This window comes from Amborella trichopoda, chromosome 10 (assembly GCF_054954075.1).
Source record: "Amborella trichopoda isolate Santa Cruz 75 chromosome 10, AtrichopodaSantaCruz75HAP2 v2.0, whole genome shotgun sequence".
In the NCBI taxonomy this organism is placed as follows: Eukaryota; Viridiplantae; Streptophyta; class Magnoliopsida; order Amborellales; family Amborellaceae; genus Amborella; species Amborella trichopoda.
The window spans coordinates 7,632,377-7,657,789 of record NC_142345.1 but is presented as its reverse complement, the minus strand read 5'-3'; the positions used below and the strand labels follow the sequence as shown (position 1 = coordinate 7,657,789).

General features: G+C 37.0%; 2 protein-coding genes across 7 annotated transcripts in view; one reads left to right on the top strand and one right to left on the bottom strand.

Annotated features, from left to right (window-relative positions):
* The window catches only part of LOC18446242 (cyclase-like protein 3), a 35,681-nt gene extending 24,230 nt beyond the window's left edge, over window positions 1-11,451 (bottom strand). The window contains exons 1-2 of the mRNA XM_006856363.4: window positions 11,030-11,451; window positions 2,231-2,275 (exon numbers count right to left, since the gene is read on the bottom strand). Of these exons, the coding sequence (XP_006856425.1) occupies window positions 2,231-2,275; window positions 11,030-11,423 (439 nt within the window). The 5' untranslated portion in view covers window positions 11,424-11,451. The remainder of the gene's footprint in view (window positions 1-2,230; window positions 2,276-11,029) is intronic.
* A 3,470-nt stretch (window positions 11,452-14,921) lies between these two features.
* LOC18446244 (uncharacterized) overlaps window positions 14,922-25,413 on the top strand; it is a 51,026-nt gene continuing 40,534 nt past the window's right edge. For 3 of the 6 annotated variants that reach the window (XR_016041864.1, XR_016041863.1, XM_011629519.3), the window contains exon 1: window positions 15,132-15,653. The gene's annotated coding sequence lies outside the window, so the exon portion shown is untranslated. Of the gene's footprint in view, window positions 15,654-25,413 lie in introns of all 6 variants that reach the window. The other 3 variants (XR_016041862.1, XM_088848591.1, XM_006856365.4) reach the window with 2 other exon arrangements.

Genomic DNA, 25,413 nt, shown 5'->3' with positions numbered 1-25,413 from the left:
TCGACTCAACTCAATCAATCGACAAGTTTTAGATTCAACACTCGGTACAATGAGCTTTTCAATTTCTTCTAAAATTTGATGAAATAACTATAAAACAATTTCTGGCTGTCATGATAATAATTCCACAAGGTTGGAGGTATTTAATTAGTTAAAGCTCCAAGGTTCCAACAGTAGGTTGCACTTCGCTTGAATACTCTTACCTCCCCTATCAGCAACATAGTTATGGGCTTAGAAATTCCTCCCCCCTTCCCTCTCTCTTTCTCTCATACACACACACACACATTAGCGCATTTTGTATTTTATTGTGTTTTTAAGGTAAACTTGTCACCAAACATCCAACCTTTTTAGTACACACAAATTCTTTCTTCAAGCTAGTGCTTCGGTATAGATAAAATAATATAGTACCTTTTTTCATCATTTACATAATATTTGCATATTTTGAATTTTATTTTTTTTGCACGGGGGATATATGTCACCAAACATCATCCCTTTTTCAAACACACAAATTCTTCCTCCAGACTAGAGCTTGGGTACAGATCATCATCATCCAAGCCTTATCCTAATAAATTGGGGTCGGCAGCTTGGGTACAGATAAAAGATAAAATAGTTATAGTCTTTTTTCATCAAATACATATTTGCATGTTCTGCATTTTATTGTGTTTGCATGACAGACATACGTCACTAACATACTCCCTATTTCTCACTCACAAATTCTTCCTACAGGCTAGTGCTTGGATGTCGACAAAACAACATACTATGTTTTCCATTTCAATTTGAATAATAATGCCTTAGATTAACTGCTTAGATTAACTGCTAGATCAATTTTAAATTGATTATTCCAACTTTTTTTATTTCTCTCGTATAGAGAAGTTTGAAAAATTCATCAAGCTTTGCTGAGTGGATGACTCGGTTTAGCTCGCTCCTAGTTAGAACTGATTTTGATTTTTAAAATAATGCACAAGGCAACATGCATGCACACATTTAGATTGATTAACTATAAAAAATAAACAAATATCATAAACAGCACATGAAGTGAGTGCATGTATATAATATATTCACCCATAGTCCTATACATGTATATCATAAACATCATATGAAGTGAGTGCATGCATATAATAATATATTCACCCATAGTCCCATCCACTTGTATATACTGATGCATGTAATATGAACTAGTTGACACCCGATACCGATGGGCCTTCAGTATTGTTTCACATTGCATGCATCAGATCTGATGTTAAAAAGAACAAGGGCAGAAATGGTCAAATCCCACCTCACTAGCCAAAGGGGTAGGGATGGCATTCTGCCAAAAAAAAAAAAAAAGGCCTCAGATACATATCGGAGATCTGAAACCCCAATGCTTACCAATTGTAGAGAAAACAACCCAGTTGAAACTATTCCATCTCTTATGTACTTAGGATAAGGGTTAATGATATATTGTTTTATCAATCCTAAGGAAAGACATCCACTTCGGAGGTGGGTCATCTCCTTTCTCTAATTCTTTTTCTCTCTATAGTCCTAAGGAAATACATAGATATTTTGGAAAGAGGGGTTGAAATTTGTGAATCAAAAAAGGATCTTTTGGAGGCCTTTCAGATCAAGGCATTCATGGACCTTGTTTGGTTTAGAAATGGAGCTCAATTCGCAAGCACATGGAGTGAGATTCTAAATAACTAGGAGCAAGGTCCCTGATTTTTAGCAAATCGTCTTCATTGATAACTTATTGGGATCAAAGGATCGTGATCCTGGATCAGAATCGTGACCCGACCTACATAATTCCAACAATTATGGTGCAATACAATGCTACAGAATGCAGTCAAAGCAACTTGATGGCAGTTTCAAGCAACCTAACTATCTTATTCTCTGCATTTGCAGAAAACCAACTCATGTAGTCATTTAATGTAGGCATGCATCTGACCTTTTATGTTTATGTAGAGGTATTTGTACAGGTTTAGGTTCTATATGCAAAGACAAAGCAAGGAATGTAAACTCTGTACAGCTTACTGAAAATTATTAGAAATTCTTTTCCTTAGCTTAATGTGTTGTCCCTTGATAATGTTTGCCACTCAATGCCAAGTTGCCGACTGGAAGAAATCATATTAATACAATTCAAAGAGTATTCAGAACAAAATCAATTTATAAGTCTTTAGCACAAGGGAGTTAGAAATGATTACTAACAATAAACAAACACAGAAAAATTGATTATTTGAAAGTTTCAGGCAAACCTCACCAGTTATGTTTTTATCTCTGGGTACATCCACGAGTAATGCAGGACCTATTACAAGGAAGAAAAAATTATTTTCAAATGCCAAATCATAACATAGAGAGAGTTCCATTAGAAGAAGAAACATTTCATGCTAATAAGCTTTGAGGGTCAATATTTCAAGATTGCATGCCTCGCAACTGACAAAATAACAAAGATGCATGTATGTATTTCAATTGAAACAAGGCAAGGAAATAAGACAAGTTAAGCAGCATAAGGACTTAGAATCAATCCACCTGAATGTAATTTCGTGCTACTTATAAGATGCAAAATAGTGAGCAGTTTCAAGAGTTGAATCACTTATCAACAATAGGTTCAAGAAAATAGTAAATACATTATGAATGTAAGATTTTCTATTTGTCAATGCATTTTTAAAATGTCATATGTACATATTATAGTTACAGGGATCTCCCAACCTGGGTGTCACTCTAGTGTTGGAGTATGTTGCCTTCAAAGGCCTTAAGAGCATGTAAAAACACATGATTATAGTGACATTGTACTCCAATGGGAGTGTGGTCGATGTGTGACTAGAGAAACATGCTTCGTAAATATTTGTTAACGCAACCAGGGTTGGGCTGTCTAGGCCCATGGTAGTTTTAGCCAGGTGCAGTTGGCAGCTTGTACAGGCAAGGTCAAATCCTCAATGTTATTACCACACAGCAGGTACACATGATACCTGCATCTATAAGAAGCGACCCGTAACAGTAGGACATGTACATGTACTGAAGAAAGGACCCCCTGCACTATTGCGAGAAATTCCATGTGTCCATGCGAGACATGATTTGTCCTTAGGCAGACCAAGTAATCCATAAACTAGACTAGTGCTACCACTATTTATTGGCCAACATTGATGGACCATTCAAGAGCCCATGCGATTGACTTTGGGTCGTGGGTTCCAATGGGTGGTTTGAGAAGATAACCCGAGGACCTCAGGTACTAGCATAGGTGGAGTGCCAGCATAAGTGGCGTGCCTTAGTAATTTGCATTTCCTGACCCGATTGATCCAATTCTGTTTTGGAAATATTTATTATGTTTTAAATATTTTTTGGATCACAAAAAAGAATTTTTAATACGTATTTAACATTTTTATCAACATGAATTTTTAAATCATAATAAATCATGCATAGGCATTTAAAAAAACTAACTTGAAATTAAAAATATTGTTTGGGTAATTGAAATTATCTGGGACCCACCTCAAACCCAAGGGCCATGCATGCACATGGAGCAAGGCCCATATAAGTGTGACGCATGGGCCCATTAGGCTCCAGAGGCCCACACACCCCTCTTCCTAATAAATCCAAATGTTTGCTTTTTATGTTAAATTGGACACTTTTATTTTAAGAAGTTTGGTGGGTTTTAGGAAGCATGCAATAGATCTTCTTGAAGGCATAGGAGTTCTATAAACCTTCGAGAAGAATTTTAAGATAAAAAGATAATCTTTTTTAATAAAAAACATTCCTATTTTGGTAAGGAGAGAATGGGTCAACGAGACTCAAAAGGTAAGTGTAATATTGTAAATAAAACAGCTTGATATGCTTTTGGAGCTTTTTTATTTTTTATTAAGATTGAGCTCCCTTGTATTATTATTAGTTATCCCAATGGGCCACATCCTAATATTTTTTTAACGTATTTTGGGGGATTTTTGTTACATAAATAAACCACACCTCAAAGGAATATAAAAATATGACTTAATAATTAAATAAATTTAATTAATAAATTTTTGTTCCCATTTTTTATTGAATTTTATGAGACTTAGATCTTTAATAATTTCTAATTTTAAAAATTATTTATTAGTTCAATAATCATATGAAATGCCCTCCCAACATAGGGAACATCCAACATGTGACGTTCCCCCCCTCCTACTCCCACCTCCAACCACTAAGAAGATTCTCTTGATATTGCTAATTGCCAAACTAGAATACATGTTCAATCCAACAAAATGATTTTGTCCAATAGTATAAAGGAAAATAATATCAATAAACTCGACTGTCATCTCGGAACTTCAAAGTCCTCCTTGTTGCCATCCTTCTAATCAAGAAATTCCTCTACTTCTCATGCCTCCTTCCCTCTTTTTCGTTCCCTTTTAATTAATCGAGTTTTTCTTTTTAATTTTGTTTTCTACCCATAATGTAGTGATAGTTTAGCACTTACTAGCTCAACATGTTATCCTTAAGTTCCTTCACTTTATTTTCACATTCATTTTATCATGTTTCTTTCTTTTGATTTTCTGGATTATTATTTGGTGTTGCAATCTCCAATGACTGCTATGATTCAAAAGCATTGCAAAACGACTATATTAAGCATATACTTGCACATTTTTGCATTTGCATGTGTATGCATATACATGCACATCTACACCTCGATATTACAAATAACTATGTTCCAGGTACTTAAATTGTAGAGCCACTTTCCATTAAAACATTTCTTTCACCTAGCATGGGTCAAACGTAGTTAATGCCAAACTTTCTTCTTATGTGACTGAATGCAAAATTGAAGTTCTGTGAAGCCTAATTAAATGGCAAAAGGTGCTGTAGAATTCTGAATGTGCAGAACATCTCCTCTCTTAGACATGTCCCGCACAATTCCAAAGGACATACTATCCTACCCTCTTCATTTTCAAGCTTAAAAAGAATGGAACTTCAGAAGCGTGCCAACATAGTTTGAATGATTTCCAGGTACATCTCTTAGCCTTCAAAGTGATTATAATAATTGTCAAACAAGTGGCAGCAAATTTCAGTACAAATCTGATATCCCAGAATGTTCCTCTGCCCATTCATCTTCTACTAGGTTTCAGAAAATTTTCATAATACAAAATAATCCTCCAAAAAATTGAATGAGACTTTCGGTAAAGGTTCACAGACACCAACATGTTACATGCATCAAAGTATGACAACACTGACCTTGGGCACACTACAACTACATTATGCCCAAATTTCTAAATGTTGCTAGACAAGGGCTAAAAACTGGATAGAAATACTCACATATAAAACTAGAGTGTTTAGACAATTTGCGAGATTCAATATACATACCAACATTGTATTTCTCCAAAAGATATCTTCTAGATACATGACTAGACATGAAGGGCGAAGAAATGTTTACTAAAATGCTGATATCAGAGATGTTAGTGCCATAAGCGCCATTGCTAATATATTCTGTAAACATATTGATGATGATGCCCATAGAAAGTAAATTCATCAAAAAGTACGCATAGATGACATATCAAGATGACCCATCTTGGAGGTCAAATTTCCAAATCTGGCTATGGCCTAGAGCCACAAATGAGGTGACTGAAATGAAACCCTTAAAAAGAATAACATAAGCTTAGGCTGATCTTAGAACAGAAAAGGTAAAGTAGATGATAGCTACCACCAGCATATTTATAAATAACCAAACTGACTTTGTTAACGTTAAGCTATGTTGGCTTTTGTACTTTAAAGGCTGTTGCTCATGTATTCCCCATGTAGAGAACGCATTTCATCTCTCTAGTAAGGGTGCACAACCCAGTTTTGAGTGGGAATGCGGATTGGGCCACGGGGGACCAATTGGATTCTATGGATGATACAGATCACTAGAGTGTGTAATGTGAGGGTTATAGACTCTGCCTTGGTTTGTGGACTAGGCCTTGGCTAGATTGAGTAGCGAAACTTGCCCCTTGGGCCCGGCAGTGGCTTAATGCCTGATGCACCGGTTATACCTTGTTGAGATCAGCAGAGAGCTCAGTGGTAGGTGTGGTAGCACAAGGGAAATATTGTGTGAACAGGTAACTAGAACGACCAGTGATAGATTTCATGTGTGACGGTTGAAGGGCCGAGAGGGAAAGCACCAAAACATCAACACCCCACCCTTGCATAATGTACACATGATAGTTGGGTTAAATAGTCTTTTGGTTAGGAACTGTGATATGTCTGTGTGTACATGTGCTGTGAGAGGACCCCTGCACTTGGATTGGTGCACATGTCTAGAATGACATTGACTTATTCTTGGGGAGGCATCTGAAATCCAGAGGACTCTGTAGTTCATCCACATCTTTGCTAACTTTGATAAGTCAATCGTGAGCCCCTACAACGAGACTAACCGGTCATGAGTTATATTAGGTCATATTTCACATTGAGGTGTAAGCTGATTGATGTGTTTTCCCATGGAATGCTCACTCATTCAGGATTTCCTAATGTTTTATTTTGAGATGAATATATTGCCTTTTATCTTTTCAAACAAGACACCATAAAATATGTGTTTTTGTGTTATTTAAAGGAAGAAGGATTCTAAATTAGAATTACTAATTTGCTTTATGAAAAACTACAAGCAGTGTACAGAAAATTGACTCGGCCAAGGTACTTGGACCTTGGCCAAGCCAAGTTACTCAGGCGCGTTCGAGTAACTCTCCCGATTCTAGCCCATTTAAAAATAGAATAAAATACGATAAAAAGAAAATAAATGACTGCTTTATATCATATATCTATATAACATGCCTTCCATATACAAAATTTTTCAAGTGGCACGCTGGTTAGTGGTTCTAGGCCCTTTTGAAAGGTTTTGGGATCAAACCCCCATGTGTAACTCTTTTGCGGTCCTGTTAAATAAATAAATAAATAAAATATATATAAAAGTTATAAAAGGTGAAAGAAGGGGATTCGAACCACATACGTAAGGGAAACAAGATGTGCACACAAACCAATAAGTAATTTTGTGGTTATTTGAATAAAATCCAACATCATAATATTTATAATTTAACACAAGTTGTACACCCTGCCAAGTCCAAGTGGATTCCGCTGAGTCCGGATCAACTAAATACAAAAAAATCTATGCATGCCATTTTTGGGCATTGGAACACATGTGGGCCACAATAGGCACATGTGACCAATTAAGATCCAAGTGGATCACATGGGTCCACTGGCAATGAGCCCCTTGTAACCACAAAGTGTTTTAATGTGGGGGCCCACTTGCCACAAGCTTTTCATCATAGGCACAAAGAAATTACAAGTCACAGGTGATTTGAAGTTGTTACATGTGTCGAGATTCTCTTGGGATTCTCTCTAGCCACTAAAAATATTCTCTTCAAGATTTAGGCGGCTTGATTTTAAACTGAATTTGTTTAAAAAGATATGGGAAGAATATTCTTTAAAGTCAAAGGGAATTAGTAGGGATCTTTTCTTGGATGGGAAAGGATTCCTGCTGGAAAATTGAGAGGGTGTGGATAAAACCACCAGGGACAAGGTCTGACCTACACCCTTGAAACATGATAGTTGAGGCTTGGCGGTGGCTAAGTTTTAAAGGCCTCTCTCACCCCACAAATCGTCTATTGAAAGCATAACTACCAATTCAACTTAAAGTCTAAATCAAGAACAGTCTACAAAAGTTGGACTAACTCTCCCATAATGCACAGAATACTTTTGTGAGACAAGGGCAGAGACGTTAAAAGAAGAGGGTTTCCTAGGGATTTCACATCATCGTCAAGAAGGTAGAAGGGAGTTCTACATGGCCAGTGCACGGTGGAAAACGATAGGAGAAACGTCTTCCATAGGCTGCACATCCGATTTCCATTGTCTCAAGGGTTGGGACGTCGAAGAGAAGACATGCATCTCCATGTTAAACACACAATGAAGAGAGAGACTCAAAGATGTTAACCTTAAACATGGAACGAAGAAGAAATAAAGGATTCTTCATGGGGCTACAATTTCATGGCAAACTTATCCTTCAGGGCCGAGCAGCATAGGAACATCTTCGAAGTAATCATGTAATTGAGAAAAGCAGGTCTCAGTTGCAGCAAAAACAAGCAGAAGGTGGAGGCAAAACAACCATGGAATTCTATATAGGGCATAGGAGAGAGCAGTGGTCTTCGTTGACCTCTGCATGACACACCAATTGGGTCTCCTCAAGGCCTCTACATTAGGTATGTTGATATCCATCCCATCCCTGATCTGAGAATACAGTTGCAGCAAAAACAAGCAGAAGGTGGAGGCAAAACAACCATGGAAATCTATATAGGGCATAGGAGAGAGCAGTGGTCTTCGTGGACCTCTGCATGACACACCAATTGGGTCTCCTCAAGGCCTCTACATTTAGGTATGTTGATCTCCATCCCATCCCTGATCTGAGAATACAGAACACGTATCTTAAATGTCCATCCACTTGAGGAAAGTTGAAAAAGTCTCTCAAGCGTTGCTGCAAAATCAAGGTAGAGAAAGGTTTTCTCTACAGGCTGTTTGAAGTGCTCATGAGGAGAGTAAGCTTCTCTATGGGTTATTGTGTGCATGTGAAGGCGGAAGGCAACCTGTATGGGGCAGGTTGAAGAAAAGATGATCTTCAAAGGCTGCTGCATGCAAGAAAAAGATGAAAGAGTCCCTAGAAGTGCACAACATAGAAAAACCCTAGAGATGAGAAATCCCAAAAAGGGGAAAATAAACCTTATGGATCGAGACATGCATAGTTATTGAGTTGTTTTCGAATTTTATAGAGGACTTCGTATGAGTTGGTATTACATCAATCCATAGAGATTCAACATGGCAGCAAACAGATCCCATGGCCTCCTCTGTATCTCGTTTTGTATTTCTTGATGCTGTAAAAGTGTAAAGATGTATGAAACTATGTAAGTGTATGGCAGCACCTGTAAAGTGGGCTTGTCCGTACTACGTACAATCATATGTGTCAAGAAAAAATTTCTGAAATTTGATACGTGACAAAAACCACTATAGCTGCTCACACAGGCTGTTTGTATCATATTTTTATTTCCCCACCTCAAATTGAGAGATTTCAGTCCAAAATCTACAGAAACACCAAACATATCAATAAAAACATAAAACCCCCCCAGAAAAGACATACCATGGACAACTTTGCATGAGGATGTCCACTTCACTCTAGTCATGAACAACACGATCATCCCGCAACTATCAAGTATCAAAATCTTAGCCCAACTTTACTTTTGATTTGTTTTGCATATCAGAGACCCACCAGCCTTCTTTCATCACTAGGCACCAACTCTCACATCCCTAGAGCATGCGCTATCCAAGAAAAGGCATCATATCCCAACAGTTTCTTATCATCCCATAGGAGAGAAATGAGTATATATAACAGCCAAAACCATCCATCCAAGACCTTCATCTTCCACTTGAAACCTACCTTACAATACCTTAAGTGCACAATTTCACATGACAAGGCCGTAAAAAATATTTCCTAACATGCCAACCCCCAACTACTACTTCTCTTTGCCCCCACAGCAATACAACCTCTAAAAAGAAGAAATAACCCCTCCAAACCAACCACATACGAGCATGTAACCTCGATTTTCATATAAAGACATAACCGTTGTGAAAATTTCTGTCTCACACTCCTCATGCTCCTCTACTTTCTAAGCCCTTACAGCCAAATGGACCAACAATAGATAAAGCCCCTTCAACATCATGCTTGAAAACTGACATGATGAAAATATTTGCAGGCCTCTAAACATTTCCCAACCCGTTACCAGATCATTTTGTCTGTCCCATTGGTTAGCACATGTCCATTTACCCACAAAAAGGAAGGCAACAGAGTTCTCACCATAACCAACCATGAGAATGTGATTGATATCACAGTAATTTAGGTCCAACAGATAAAGAGAAAGCCTAGAACTCGGACGGCCACTAAGAAATACCAAAAATTGAAGTAATGCTTGCAAGGAACAGATTTAGTCTTGAGGCCTGATAGGTTAAAGAAAAGAAAAAACTATTAAAAGGAAAACTTGAAGTGAAAAAGCAGAATGGATGAACTCGTCAAATTAACATGCAAAGACCAAAAGTTAAAGCAATTGGGCCTAGCCTCACTTCTACTAGAAACCATGACCAAAGATCTGCAGCCATAGAGAATAGAATATGCTATTCTGGAAAGCGTTATTCTTTTCTAGTAAGAAACCCAATGTGACTACAAATTTCTGAATCTTAACCTCTTGACCAAAATAGTAGCACTTAGGTTCATCTTTGATCTCTTGTCTCTTTTCCACTAGCATAACTATTCTGTGGCTCTGATGAAACTTACTATATAACTGATTTAAACTTCCCCCGCTGATTCCATTGTCTTCCTGCATCATTTAACTTATGGCTGGTGCCCTTTAAATAAAACATATGAAGTTAAATAATAATTAAAACACCATCTATAAAAACCTCATTATCCATGAACGTACCAAAAGAAAATGCAGATTTTCTAAAAACTAAACAAATAAATAAAATACAGATAATAATATTGTTTTGGGTCATTAAAGTTACAGGACAAAAAAATGGGGGATAATGACATCTTCTCTCTCCCTAGGATCACCAAAAGCAAATATGCTGTGTGTAACTAGTCCCTGGAGTTTTAGCCTATTCGGAAACACCCTTGTGCGTCACACAAAAGGTTGTGGGTTCGAACTTAGAGCTCTTTTACAAAATATACCAAGCTGTCCTGCCCTTAGTTTTGTTATTTACTCTGCCGTAACCGGTCCCAAGTCGGTCATAAGCCCATTCCAAGGAGAAAGGAGGAGGGTTGTGTTAGGTAAGCATCTACCCTAAAACTTTCCTGAATCCTGAATGATGATGGAATAGGATTTATGTAACTGACCCAAATATGGGATGATAATGATGACGATTGCGCCGGCTAGTGAAGAAAAAAATAATACAAAAGAAGAAAAACAATCCAGATAATCAATAGCCCATATATCAATAGCTCAGATACCACTTCGGCTGCATCATAATGCATAACAAACAACACTATTTTCAATTTTTTTTTTCTTGTTTACAAGAAGAGAGAAGGAGAAAGGACCGTTAAGGGTATGGAGGTCGAGGGTATCGACATCATAGCCGGCGTCATGGTATTCCTGAAAGACATGGGCAGGGGAGTCGACATGGGTGCCGGTGTGGGTGGGGAGCTTCATGACGGAGGAGTTGGCGAGGGAGCCGTTCCTCATGCTGAGGGCGAGCCACAGAAAGCTGCCGAGGCCTTCGGCGGAGTCCCATGAAAGCATGTCCTCCCTGATGGCGTGGCTTATGTCCATTATCCGCCTCCGCCCATCACCGCCTCCGCCTCCTTCCACAGTCTCTGCTCCGCACACACCAGAATCAAAACCGAAGCCAGAAGGATAAGCAGCCGACCCTGACGCCATGGCAAAAGCCACGGCACACAGGGAGAGGATCAAACCCATACGCTTCCCATCCATCGTCTCACCAGATCACACAACAGAGGACAAAAGAAAAAGAAAAGTGGTGTTGACTTGATACCATATAACAAGTCCGGGAATAATAAAATGAAAGCTTCCTACGTTCCCCCTAGTTCGATCCTTCCCCTTATCTAACCATCCATTCGTGAATGGAGGGTTAAGATTGTTTCAATCACAATATTATATCTCTGCATTAATTTATTTTTAATTTGTTTTCTATAAACTATTTTGAGTTTTTGATTTTGACACCAGAGTTTGGACGTCCCTTTTTTATTATACTCGTATTAACGAAAAATACAAAAAAAAAAATATTTTCGATAAAATAAAATGACCAAAATACTTTTAAAAGCTTCAAAAAGTATTTTGGCCATTATTTTTTATCAAAAAATTATTGTTAATATTCTTTATATGTATGCTTCAATAAAAAGATGGCACATACCAAATTTCATATTCAAAAAAATTATATTAAAAAACTAAAAATAAATTACTTTGAGACGTCGGATCTAAGATCAAACGGTGAATGGCTCTCTTTGATAAAAAATTGACAGCTGGATGGTAGGAAAGGATAGAAGTTTTATTTTGTAGGAGGAACATAGAAAGCTTTCTCATAATAAAATATCATTGGATAAAAACATTGGTACCACATTGGTTTTTATTTCAAAAACTAGGAGGAAAATATCACTTGAAAATATGGATCGCAGTAAGCTATAGAATCGGATTGGGTTAAAAAAAAAAGAAAATATCGGATGTGTACAGATGGCTCAATATAGGATTATAATTTGCAACTATTGTATAAATATATTGGGCAAGCTTTCAATGCTTTCTCTGCAACATAACATAAAAGTTCTATTATCCCATTTATCCAACCGTCCATTCTAAATGGAGGGCTAAGATTGCCCCAATCACAATGTCACGTCTCTACATTATTTTATTTTTATTTTTATTTTATAAACTATTTGATACCAAATTTTGTACATTCATTCATCTATTAAACTCACACTAGCAAAAAATATAAAAAAAAATATTTTCATTAAAATAAAATGACCAAAATACCCCTTAAAGTTTAACTTTCAAAGGTATTTTAGTTATTATATTTTATCGACAAATTATTTTAAAAATTTTTTATAGGTGCGCCCCATTGATAAGATGGCATATACCAAATTTCATATTCATACAATTTATAGATCTAAAGCCCAAATGTTGTTTTGATGTCCAAATGTCCTAAAATTAATCATCTCGACATCAAGATGCATGGACATTAAAAAAATATGAATTTCAAGTTTTGGAAATAGTGCATCTTGTAACGATCTACCATCAATTTTCAAGATTTTCAAGTTTTTATATATCTAATCGATCTACAATTTTTTTAAAACTTTAAATTTTTACAATTAAAGATGAAAACATATTTTAATACTATCACAAATATTTTCAGTATTGAAACCACATTTCTCGACATTATTTGAAGGTATGTTTTACTTTGATTGTTTAGAGCATCAGCGCTACACAAATCGCACCTTATTTTAATTATTTATTTTTTAGGAATATATTGCTTGTACTTTTCATACTCTTTATTTAAGGGAACTCATTGATGAAAGTTTTTATAGAATTTTTTGTTAAATCAAAATTCTTAATTTACTCCCTATGTTAGTGTACATATCTTTAAACCAAAATTCAATACTATTAAGTTAATAAAGAAATAAAGTTATAAGGGAGAAGTTTTTTTTTTAAAAATAATAAAATATGGATTTATATAAATTTCATTAAAAATACGCTTTTTTAAAGATCGTTTGAAAAAACTCGGAGTTCTAAACGTACTTAAAAAAATCAAAGACTTTTTGAAAAAATCATGTTTTAAATGGAGACTTGCTAACTATGGTTGAGACAATTAGCTGGTATGGTGGGATAAGAACGTAAACATATGACACTTGCTGTCATCGGGTTTGCCTATGAATCTAAATTTTATTGATTGAAAAAAGTTTATATAAGGTTGTAACCTTAAAAAATGTAGAATTAAATATGCACATCAGAAACTTGAAAAAGGTTATTTTAATGCTGAAAAACCATTTAATTGATCATCTCGACATCGAGATGTATGAATATGGAAAGAAAAGAAGATATTGAGTCCCATAAATAGTTTGCAACACATTATCTAGACCGTTCATTTCAAGATTTCCATATGTTTATAGATCTACTTGATTTTAACTATTTTTTGAGTTTAAAATTTTATAATTATAGATAAAATAGATTTTCAGATAATCTTATGAATTTTTTACACTAAAATTAGACGCTATGATAAAATTTAGAGGTGCGCCTTAATTGGATGGTTTAAGGTCGCAACCTTATAGAAACCACACCCTTGGTATTAATATTCCTTTTAGGTATTATTCAACAAAGGAAAAGTTTATATAAGGTTTAAATTCACATTAAAATTTCCTCTAGAGGAGGGTATTTCAACATTAGATCTCTTGAATTGATTGTCTTGACCTCAAGATGTATGAATGTGGATAGAAAAAACATTTTAATTAATGAAAATAGAATATCCTATAACCAGTTATCTAAACTGTTTGTTTTCAAGGTTTTCAAGTGTTTAAGGATCTACTCGATTTGTGCTATTTTTGAAATTTTAAATTTCTTAAATATGGATCAAAATAGAGTTTAAAGCCATCATAATATTTCTAACATTGGAACTATATCTCCAAGTAAATTTTAAAGGTGCACTTTACTAATATAGTATAAGGAGGGGTGCCTTATTGTTTATGCTTGTATTTGTGCTGATCTCAAGGAGAGATTAACTCAAATACCATGTGGTACGAGTTAAATTTATGAAACAGTATATGGAATAGGATTGCTTAAATTATAGGCTAAAAAACATCGCAGATCCATACAGATCTATTTCTGTTATGAGTGTGATGATACTGAGAGCATCAAAATCTATGTATATGGATTTTTAAATACTTCTCAAATTTTACAGCATTAAAAATAATAAAAACTTATAAAATTTTATTAACTTCAAGATAAGGTAGTTGTAGAAAAAATAAATAAATTAAAGAATAAATAACTAAATTAAAGAGAAGGGATGAATTACTTATTTTAAGGACCCGAAACCTGGAGTTTTAAGCTTAGATCTGGCTAGCTTGTACCACCATCTCCTATTTGGATGTCTTTGCTTGCTGGAATTTGCAGGGATCTAACACTCATTTTACTTAGATATAAGGTTCCTAAGGTTTTAAAAGGATTAGTAGTGTTTTAGGTAAGGTTTTTCTAATTTTTCTTAAGGTTACTATATGATTTTTCCTAATTTTCTAAGCTCCTATTTTCTAATGGAATTTTGGGATTTTTTTATGATTTTGAATTTTTTTCTTATTTTATAAAATTGATTTAAGGTTTTATCTATTAATTCATAGGGATTCATCGGTTAAATTAGGGTCACGCTTAAAAATAGGTCAGTTCGATCAAAGGTTCTAGATTCAGTTAAGAAGTCTTCAATTCTCAAATCTTTTGGAATATTCGGATGAAAACTGACTTAATTGTATTTATCAACCAAAATTGGGCAAGGGAACCACTGAACCAGGCCCATCGAGTTGGGCGGTGCCTTGCCCTTGTCTAGTGCTAGACGGGCAAACCTCGCACGGCCCGAAGCTACGTACATCACAGGCCTGGGCGAGGGTGGATTTTGATAAATTTTTAAACTCTTAACTTTGGATATTTAGGTATGATTTGAGTGATATTTGGATCGCTGTAGAGAGGTCGCTCGACATAATTGTTTTTTTTTTTAATTTATAGGGTTTTACGTGCACGAGGTTTGCATTAGAGCCTGCGTGGTCCGGAATCAATATTTTTAAGAAATTCCTTTGGCGCATAAATATTCCCGGGAAATATTTAAAACCCTTGGCCCTGTCTGTCCCTCTCTAAACCCCATCCCTGTGTGAGTAAAACCATCCCCCGTCCCTCTGCGAATGAAACTGTCGGGAGGCGCCAACGGCTCTCCTCTCGCTCTCTCTCTCAGAATCCCACACAGAAGCACAGAGCTCTCACAGGAGCCCTCAAACCCTAGTGGAGCTCTCTCTCTCTCTCAGCTCTCTTTCTCGCTCTCTAGCCCACACAGAGCTCAGAAGGCCTCACAGAAGCTCAAAAGCATTATTTAGACTGATTTGTGAGCACTCTCAAACGCTAGTCGAGCTCTCTCTCTCTCAGACGTTCTTCACTTCAACCATAGAGTATTGCACAACGGTATGTATTATGTTATTATGATCATTTTTATGCATTGTCAGCCCTGATTTACATTTTTTTTATCCTTACTCTGTGAACCCTAATTTACAGTCCTAGTATATGAAACTTTGAAGCCGTAATTTCAGATTGTTCACAAAGGCTTTTTTATTAAATTTCATCCCAATTCCTTCACCGTCTCCCAAAGTTTTCAATCCTAATTTTCGAATCCCCAATTTACAGCATTGTTTCATCTAAACTTTATTTTATCCCAATATTTGAGTCCAAAAATTCTCATCCCATCCCTTTTTTTTTTATCCCTAATTTACAGCCCTATTTTATCTAGCCCTATTTTGAGTTCCTGTATAGTTTTGCACTAATTGCTTTAAAACTTCCTAATGAGTTAATATCTAATAAAAACACCTTTGCACAGATTGCGTATTTTAGGATATGTTGTATTGATCCCTTTCCAGTTTCGTGTCATTATATTAATTCTTGTGATGAATTAGAGATCAATTCCTTTTTAAATATTTTTGTCCTTATGATTTGTTGGCTTTTGTTTTTTTTTTAAAGCATGAAAGACTTGCTTGGATGTTGTGCTCTGTCTTTGCAATTATCTAAAGGGGCACAGTAGTGACTGGGTCTCACAGATTAATTCCTTTTTGTTTACAGATGCTGATAATCTTCATTAGACTGATTTCCATTGTAAAAACATGATAATATGCAGGCATAGACATAGAGGTTAGGGTTTCTGATCCCAAGCATTTTGACAACATCTTTAGGACTCCATTTTTTTTCTTGGAGTACCCAAAAACATCAGTCAACCTTGTAAACAAATATATTTCAAATCTTGAACTCTTTTGTTTAGAACTGAAGACAATAGGAGGACTCCCAGGAGTGTGAAAAGTAGTATTTGCTCTGTGGTAAAGTTAATTCCAACTTCTAAGGCTCCTATGAAAAGAACATTAATGACTAGCCAACAAAAAAACAAAGGAGCTTCTTCACCTCAATGGTGGGTCCGACTTTTTAATGGCTATTTCACTAGACAGTCACAACAACAAAGTACACTGGACACAACATCCTTTACCAACAGCAGATTAGCAATTGATAGCTTGTGGATGTATACTGTAAGGGCTACTGGTGTTGCTGCATTTTGCCCAGTAACAAAGCACGCTTCTCATACAGAGCATCAGTAGGAAGGTGGTTTAAAAGAAGTTCTGGTTCATACACATGTGTTTTCGAAGGAAGATAATAACTTCCTTCTTGTAGGAGAACGCACATTTTCATCCCATTTTTGTTGAGCCACAAGATCATTATATGATTCGAGTTGTTTTGAGAGATAGAGTTGCACCTGAAAAAAGACAGAACATGCTTACAAATCTTGATTTCAGGATGGGCTTTGGCTACGTAGAAAAAGTGAATATTTCAGCAATAGAACATAAACACCTTTTAGCCAATTTAAGAAGCATCTCTTTTTCTCATGTGAATTTTGTCTCAGTAGAACAAGTTTGTTTATTACATGGTGCCTCTTGCATGTCAAGCTCTGCTCCATGATTTGTTGGAAGCTCTTTTTTTCAAGAGCAGTTAATGTAACTCATTTTTCATTCCCTTGTTCATCTGTTTCTTTGAAAGTTGTTCTCCATGTTCTCTTAGAGGATTGCATCCTAATTTTTATCTATTTATTGAGAAAATATGATGTTTTATGGAATTTTTAGTTTTTGTTCGACTGAAAACAAATGATTTGGCAAGTTGATGGATTGATCTTATCCACAATATCAATTGATGGCAGAGTCTTGCCACCGAAAACATTAGCCCTAATTGTTTCAGACTCTCCTTTAACTCCCCTCAAAAGATAAACAATCTTCCTCTATTTCAGTCTCTCTCTTTGTTCCTTTGCACAAGAAGAACGCTGTATAGGCTGATGCTACGTTAATTCATCCCAAAAACTACATAGATGAGCACGATAGTCTCCCAGTGATAAGTTACCCAGTTTAAAATCACTGGCTTGCTGCTCCAATTCAGAAACCCTATTTTTCTTTTGGAAATAGAACTCATAAACGAAATCGCATAATTCCTTAAAGGTATTGTAGTTCATGGAGGATTGACTCATATTCGGCTGCATAGAAAATAGTATCCAATTCATAATAGCGATATCTTCAGCCTCCCAGTCTACATATTTAGCATCTTTTAGGTCTTGTTTTTCCACATGGCCATCAATGTATCCCAGTTTTTTCTTTCCACCCAGAAATAGTCTAACTAACTTGACTCGTTCTAAATAGTATGGGCCATCAAGTCTGGGGTCCAAAAGACTCCATATTTTATGGATGTAGAGAGATTCTCTACTGCAGTTAAGATCTAGTTACATCGTTAGATCGTACTCAACAATTGGGATCAAGTTACACCCTTTGCTCTCTTCAAATAAATGGTTTTACAAATTTGGTTACAACCTCAGTTTCGATCACACTCCTTTTTTTTAGAGAAAAGCATAAAAAAACATCACTATTATGATTTCTTTGATTGGGGTATACATACCCTAATCCATACAAAAACTAGGTTTTCTAATAAATATCATGATTGACATTCGAAATCATAAAGAAACTCTCCTCTATTGATACTGGAGAGAAAATGTTAGGGTTTTAGGGCATGATGATGTCATCTAACCCCAAGGATGACATCACCCCTAAACACAGGTCCTGTGCACCTCTTTGAATATTGACCCCCTTTTTTTCTTCTTGCTCTGATACCGAGTTGAAATTATAGTAGAGAAGAAAACATTTAGATAGGATATAGAAAAAAATAAATGAAAGAAAATAAAGAAGAAGAAGAGGGGGGGGGGGGGGGGGGGGAGAGAGAGCAAGAGGCATGTGAGAGATAAAGAGATAAAGAGGAAAGGTCTGGCTTGCATCTCCATTAATGAGAATGAACTAGGTTCATATCAAGAAATACTAAGATTATTTATTGCTTGCAAGTGGATTGCTGCAATGGACTAAGAGAAAAGAGCTCCATGGAGAAGAACCGAGTATGGGAACTCATGGATCTTGTATATAATAAAAAGGTTGATGGGACTATAGACAAAGCACAAAACATTAAAAGTGCGAAACGTTTCACCCAATTGAGTGTGTGGACTACATTGACACTTTCTCCCTCATGGTGAGAATAGTGAACTTGACGACGTGCTTGTTCAGATGATATTTCTCGAAAGGTCTATCATGGAGAACAATGGGAGTTCCATGATCTCATTATTATGGGTTGAGATCCTAGTGGCAAAGAATGACAAGGAGAAGATTGATGACACTAACGAGTGGTTGTCCTCCAATTTTGATGTGAAGGATATAGGCAAAGTGCATCACGTGCTCGATGTTGAGATCAAGCATAATCATTATAAGAGGCTCCTTAAGTTTGTCTTAATTGACTTACATTAGGCAAAAGATTTAGGATGCATGATGGAGGGTCCAGTGATGCTCCACCCAAGAAAGGTCGTGTTTCATCTAAATCTCTGTCCATAGATAGAGATTGATGTTTGAAGAGATGATTTGTGTACGACATGTGAGCAGAGTCAATCTTATGAATGCCATGTTGTGAATGTGACAAGATGTGTTGTCTAGCTTGTCAAGCCACCACTAGAGCAATTCAAGTCCAAAGCATTAGCAAACCGTGAACTTGACACTTTGATATCTCCAAAGAACCATAGACTACTCATGGATCTTTTTGGGAAATGATCCCTACTATGAGGATAGAGCAAGTCAAATTACATGGTGATCTGGATATTAATGATTGACATTAGAAAATGTCTCCACTTAGAGAGCGGGAGCAAGTTCTTGGTGCAACAAGTCAAATGACATCGTTGGCATGTCCATTATTGGTATGGAGTATATGGATTGATGTGTAGCATTATAGGAGAGCATATGGCTCATGAGGAACCCACAAAGCTAGGGATCATAGTGAGTGTTGGAGAGCTGTGAGCATGTTTTGGTGATAACACGTCAGCACAAGCTTTGAAAGAATCCCAAGTATCGTATCACCATGCGCGAGGTGTCATTGAGAGGAGAGAGACAGTCGTGAATGTTATGCTACTAGCAGAGCCCATGACTACCTTGAGAGATGTATAGGGCTCGTGTCATGGGACTGGGACTTGGGAGTCGCCAATTGGTTTTTTGCACCATCATCACTGTCTGACTCTTCCCATACATAGGTGTTGTTTTCGATTTGCCATTTATGCGAGTGATTTATTATATTATAGTTTGTTCAGACACGCACATGATTTGATTGCACATTTACTCTAGCGCACAAGTACACTTGTTCATTGTTAGATAATATTGTCAGCACGCTTGGTCCACTCTCTTGCACAGTGTTGACCGCCTACATTGTCTGGGACATTGGAGGATGAGACACACAGGGTGTGTATCACTTCCATATGATATCGAGAAGAGATTCCATAGTTAGGAATCGACATAATCTATATAAGTGTGTCATCCCACTAGATCGTGTAGCCTGTATGACAGCCAGGTGTGAACGATAGGGATGCTCTAATTAGTTGCTTGGGTGTGACCTAGGGTCGCATTAGTTGCGGCTGATCTAAGACTTGCATGATGTAAATCTGATGTGGATCTTAATATTGTTTATCATTTACATTGTGTTTTGTTTATTATTTACATTGTGGTGTGCGATTCATACCACATGTGCTTAGCGAGACCATTACTACTAGAGAGCTAGAGATGTATAGGATGATCCCTATTGCTTATTACAGTGTGCGAGATATATCTGGTCACTTAGCGATCATGAGTGCCCTTATTGACCGTGTGACTATACTAGGAAGTGGAGATTTGATGTTGTTACTTTAGCGTGCTCTCCTGTCATGTATAATTCGGCTCGGTGGGGGCATAGCTAAGAGAGCCGTCAAGTCAAAATGGAAAAATAGTAGGGCTAGGGGAAGACCGTTGGCATACCTATAGAGATAAGTGTACTCTAATTAGATTTGATGCTCATCGGCTAATCAGTGACTTGTAGTTTTTATGCTGGGTGTTCTTTTGCAAAATGTTTTCGAAACTATTATAGGGTAATATAATATTTTTGCAATTGAATTTCTTGGCTTGCATGATAATGATGTTTTTATTATATAAGCTGAGTGGGAGTACACATGCTTTTGTAGTCTCATGAACATAGAGTAGCTCATGAGGAATTAGTAGATATACTCAATCCTGTGTGGCCAACTGAGTCTTGGGCAGGCTAGAGCATTTTTAAATAAGAGAGAAGAGGTGTTCCACGTTAGTTTGATGGAATCTTAATGTGGTTCTCTCTACAGAGATGCATTGCTCCTTAAGGTCTCACGACGAATTTCGCAACAAAGCATGAGAGAGCTCTTGTGTTGTGATGTATCACCATATGATGATTATGGGATTTGACAGCTTTTAGTGCACCCACAACAAGATGAGTGGGAGATGTTGGATTTGGAATCTGCCCCTTTGTGGGTACAGGGATGTTCATGATATTTTCAACACTCTTGGTGGCTAATAGAGAAGAGGATGTCCATAGAATTACTGTACTAGTTAGTGGTAGAGATAAAAGTCATGGGAATCCCATGAGACATGGGATTTGTTTTTGACCAATTCTTTGCACATAGGGCTTCCAATTGGGGATAAGCTTTATTTGAGAGAATATTATTCGAAAGGACTAAAATAACTCCCTTTTAGATAAGATTCCCTTGGGATATTTTTCATAAATAGTTGTTAAAGCGAGAAAAAATAGAGATTTTATGAGATGCACATATCTCTCAAAATTGGTTCTCTACAACTGAGAAAAAAAAGCTCATCTCTCTCTAGATTTTCTCTCTCTAGAAGCGCCCTAGAACAAAAACCCATAAGTGATCCAAGAACTCATGAGCTTTCCATCATAGGTTTGGGATTTGTGTTGTGTATAATTCAATCCCTATTCTAGTAATCGGTAGTTGACCTAGGGATGCGGGCATCGAACTCTCAAATCGGAGGAGACACACACATAAATGACTGGAGGAATGCATCAACTGCACATGAAAAATCGGATGTGGAAAAAAGTATGTGAAATCTATCCGATCTCTTTGTTTTTGGTGTTTACGCTGCTTTAGGGATTCCCTCTGGATTCCCTATACTACCTGTGTGGGAACATTCAGGTAGTCTTCCATCATGTAAGGCTAACTACATGGCTAATGTGCTCGCTATAAAAGGGGTGGTAGAGGAGCCTTCAAGGATGGGGTAGCACCTTGGTTTCCCTGTAGTTTCGGAGGGCTTCTCATATAGTTTTGTTTTAACACACACACATCTATCACGTCCTCCCTTCTCATGACCTTATGATCCCTGCTCGCCCCCAAATTTTTATGTTAATGGGACTGTAGTCTTCCCCTTTTCTGGGACATATATATTGAGCACTCGATGTATGAGCTGCCTCATTTTGTAATAGATAATACATCACATACCAATATAATAATACAAGTTTGTTAAAAAAAGAAGAGAAAAGAAAAACAAAAACACAAGATATATGATGAGTCTTGCAAATTATGGGCTACTGAGACAAGGATTCTACACAAGAAAGATTTAAAGATAATACAACAACAATAACTTGGTTTCTTTTATATCAACTTACCAAAATTATCAAAATGATAAACGATTGTAGAAAGTGTTGGAGATCAACTGGAATAACTTCAATCAAAGAAGTTCATCAGCATAAGTCAATAATTAGACGTAATGGAATTTCATAGTTTTCATAAAGCCGGCCAAAGAATATCACTAAGTCAAAATTAGTGTCTGAATCTATAGAGGAAAGGGGAAAACGAACCATTTTAGGCACCATGTTATTTACAAATAACTCTATTTTTCATTACAAGATTTCAAAAATTGTGACAATATAAAACAAAAACAAGGACAGACCAATTTGTAAATTTGTATAGAAAATAACATTCAAACAAACAGAAGAAAAACCCAAATTTCTCAAAAACTACAGAGAGCTAAAGTTCCTGAGGGGAGAGAGAAAGGGGCGTAAAAAGGCACTCGTAACAACAACAGCGAGACCAGTAGCATCAATGCCCTCTGTTGCTCTGCTGTGGGGCCCCTTCCTCCTAAGTAGCCAATCGCTCTCTCTCTCTCTCTCACAATAGGCTTTACAATACAAATCAACGCCAAAGGTCTAGGATGAGTTCCTTAAGGATTGGAAAAGTTGAGAAATTCATTGTGCAAAAGTGTTGAATACCAGAAAGAAAGAAGAGACCCCTAATTGAGGTTCAAGCTTTTTTACTAGGAACAACACTCAGATAAAGAAATCATTGCTTGATTGCTGAAACCTGCAGGTCTATACTACATAGATATAAGATAACACAAAGATTAAGCCAATCAATAAAAATTTTAAAAATTACAAGCAATGTACTCCACCCCATACTGAATTTATCAATCACCATAATTCTCCATACTTGCCTTTTCATTCAATTCATCTGTTCATCAACAACTGATGCTATGAGAAACACCCTAGATCAGCAAAAAGGGATTTATAGAGTGATTTTTTTTTTAAAGAGGAAGAGCATCGTAAAATGTAGGCTTTTGCAATAGAGAATAAAAAAGGGATTGTTGTGATGTTCGTTTGAGAGAGAAGAAGAACATGGATTGTGGAGAGAGAGTGTGGGGTTGTATGTCGAAAGTGAAGTACAAGGAGAGAGAAAGCAGAGAGAAAAAGGTACCTGGTTTATGTCCTGAAGCTTGTGGTTTCTGTTGCCCTCTCTCGTGGGTTTAGGCTCTGGTGTTTCTACTGGCCTTCATCTGAAGCTCGAGCTCAGGTGGGCAAAGATAATGTACCCTGAATATCGGAAAAACCTTTTTTGGGTCACGCTCACCCGACAGTAAAAAGAAGGAATAGAGTATCTTCCCGTGGGAGCGCACTAAATCTTTTATGCATGCTTCCACTGTCACATAAAACTCTTGTCAAGAAGAGTTTCGAGGACGTCCGAATGTTTTTACGTCGTTAAGGAGTGAGGAGATGCGACATTTGCAAATGGACTATTAAAAGGAAATTGTACTTATTGTTTTCGAAAAATTATGTCCGCACCTGCTTTTTAAACCGTTATTACCAATGTTTAAAAAATCGACGATCCGGATCAGAACCAGCCGATCCGGATCAAAACCAGCCGATCCGGATTGGGAAGCGGTTGGGCCAATCCAAAGCCTATAATATATCAGCAGCCGGCCGGTTCCCCCTACAAACCGGCCTGTACAAGCCGGTTGTCTGCCGGAGCCGGTTTGCTCTCTAAAAAACAATGACGATTCTTTGTAAACCGGCTAACCTTCTAAAAAAAAATTGAAATTTTAATTTTTTAAAGAGAGGGGACATAGTGGGGCCATTCCCATATATTAAGCACCACCTTTTTAAAAGGCAACCCGCCCCTTTCTTACAAAGTTCGCACTTTATAACATTTACATACTAAGAGCCAACTTTTTAAAAGGTGCCCCACCATGTGTACTTGGAAAGCACACAATCATACCCTCCCTTATCCTTCAGACCTTATTTTATAGGCACTACCCCTCGTGGCTGTTTGAAAAAGTCCAATGTGGGACTAATATGAAGGCTATAAGAGAGAAAGGGAGAGAGAGGGGTAATATGTAGTAAAATTAAATATTCATGAGAGCATGTACTAAAACTTCATATAGTGATATGATAGCTGTAGTGGGAGCGTGGTCCAGATGGACTATGCTGCATGGTTCGGATGGAGTGTGCAACATTGCTAATGCCGTGATTCATTGGAGTTTTGACGGGCTGAGCTCGGGTTGATGTCTAAACCCGTAGCCCTAGGCATTGTTCACCTTTCATAGTGGGGTTATCACTTGATGAGGTTAAAGATATGCCCAGGGTGGTTGGCTAGGGGACTGAATGTGACCCATGTATGCGCTGGTCGGCTGGAGAGGACAATGGCCAAAATCCTCATCAGTACCATCGCATGGCATGTACACTAAATAGTTGTCCGGAAGCAGCCCTCTGGGGTGTGTCGTGTACATGTGTGGAAGAGACGTCTTCTTGCAACACTAGATTGTGTTGGAAGGACCCATGAGGTATTGTGCTAAAATAGGACTTGGACTTGTCCTTAGGGAGGGACCTGTAATACATGGACTAGGATCATGTCTCCTTCATTTATTAGCTGATTTTGATGAACCAAGCATGAACTCCTGTGATGGGTTGTGGGTCATAGGATCTATTAGGTCAGTTTAAGAAGATGACAGTGGGATACTATTGTTTAGAATAGACGTAATCCTCAATGTATGTGTGTTATTCCCAATTCTTTGAATCCAATTTCCATCAAATTTATTTTAATGTGTTTAATTTATACTTTATATGAGTTTTTAGAATATTAAAATGAATTTTTGAAGCTCTCTGGATATTTTATTTTTGCTAAAATGTATTTTAAAATAGCCTAAAATGGACTTTCTGAATATAATTGTTTTAGTGAGAAAATAAAAATATTTATTGGTTTATAAAAAAATGTTTTCATTATTCTAAAATTATCTTGAGGAGGGGGGGCCCATTGGAGTTGTGGGCTCAGCACAAAGAGGCCCCTTATGAGGGGGGCATGGGGGCCACAAGATGGCATGCCCCACCTTTTCTTTTCCCTCTTGAGTTGGCTTGTTCAATAAGGCCCCTATAAAAGTGGATCACATAGCTTATAAAAGTGGATGGATCACATAAAAATCAGATAGACTTCTTCCTAGTTAGGAAGGTAGATCGATCATCATGTAAAGACTGCAAGGTTATCATAGGAGAGAGTTTGACTAGCCAA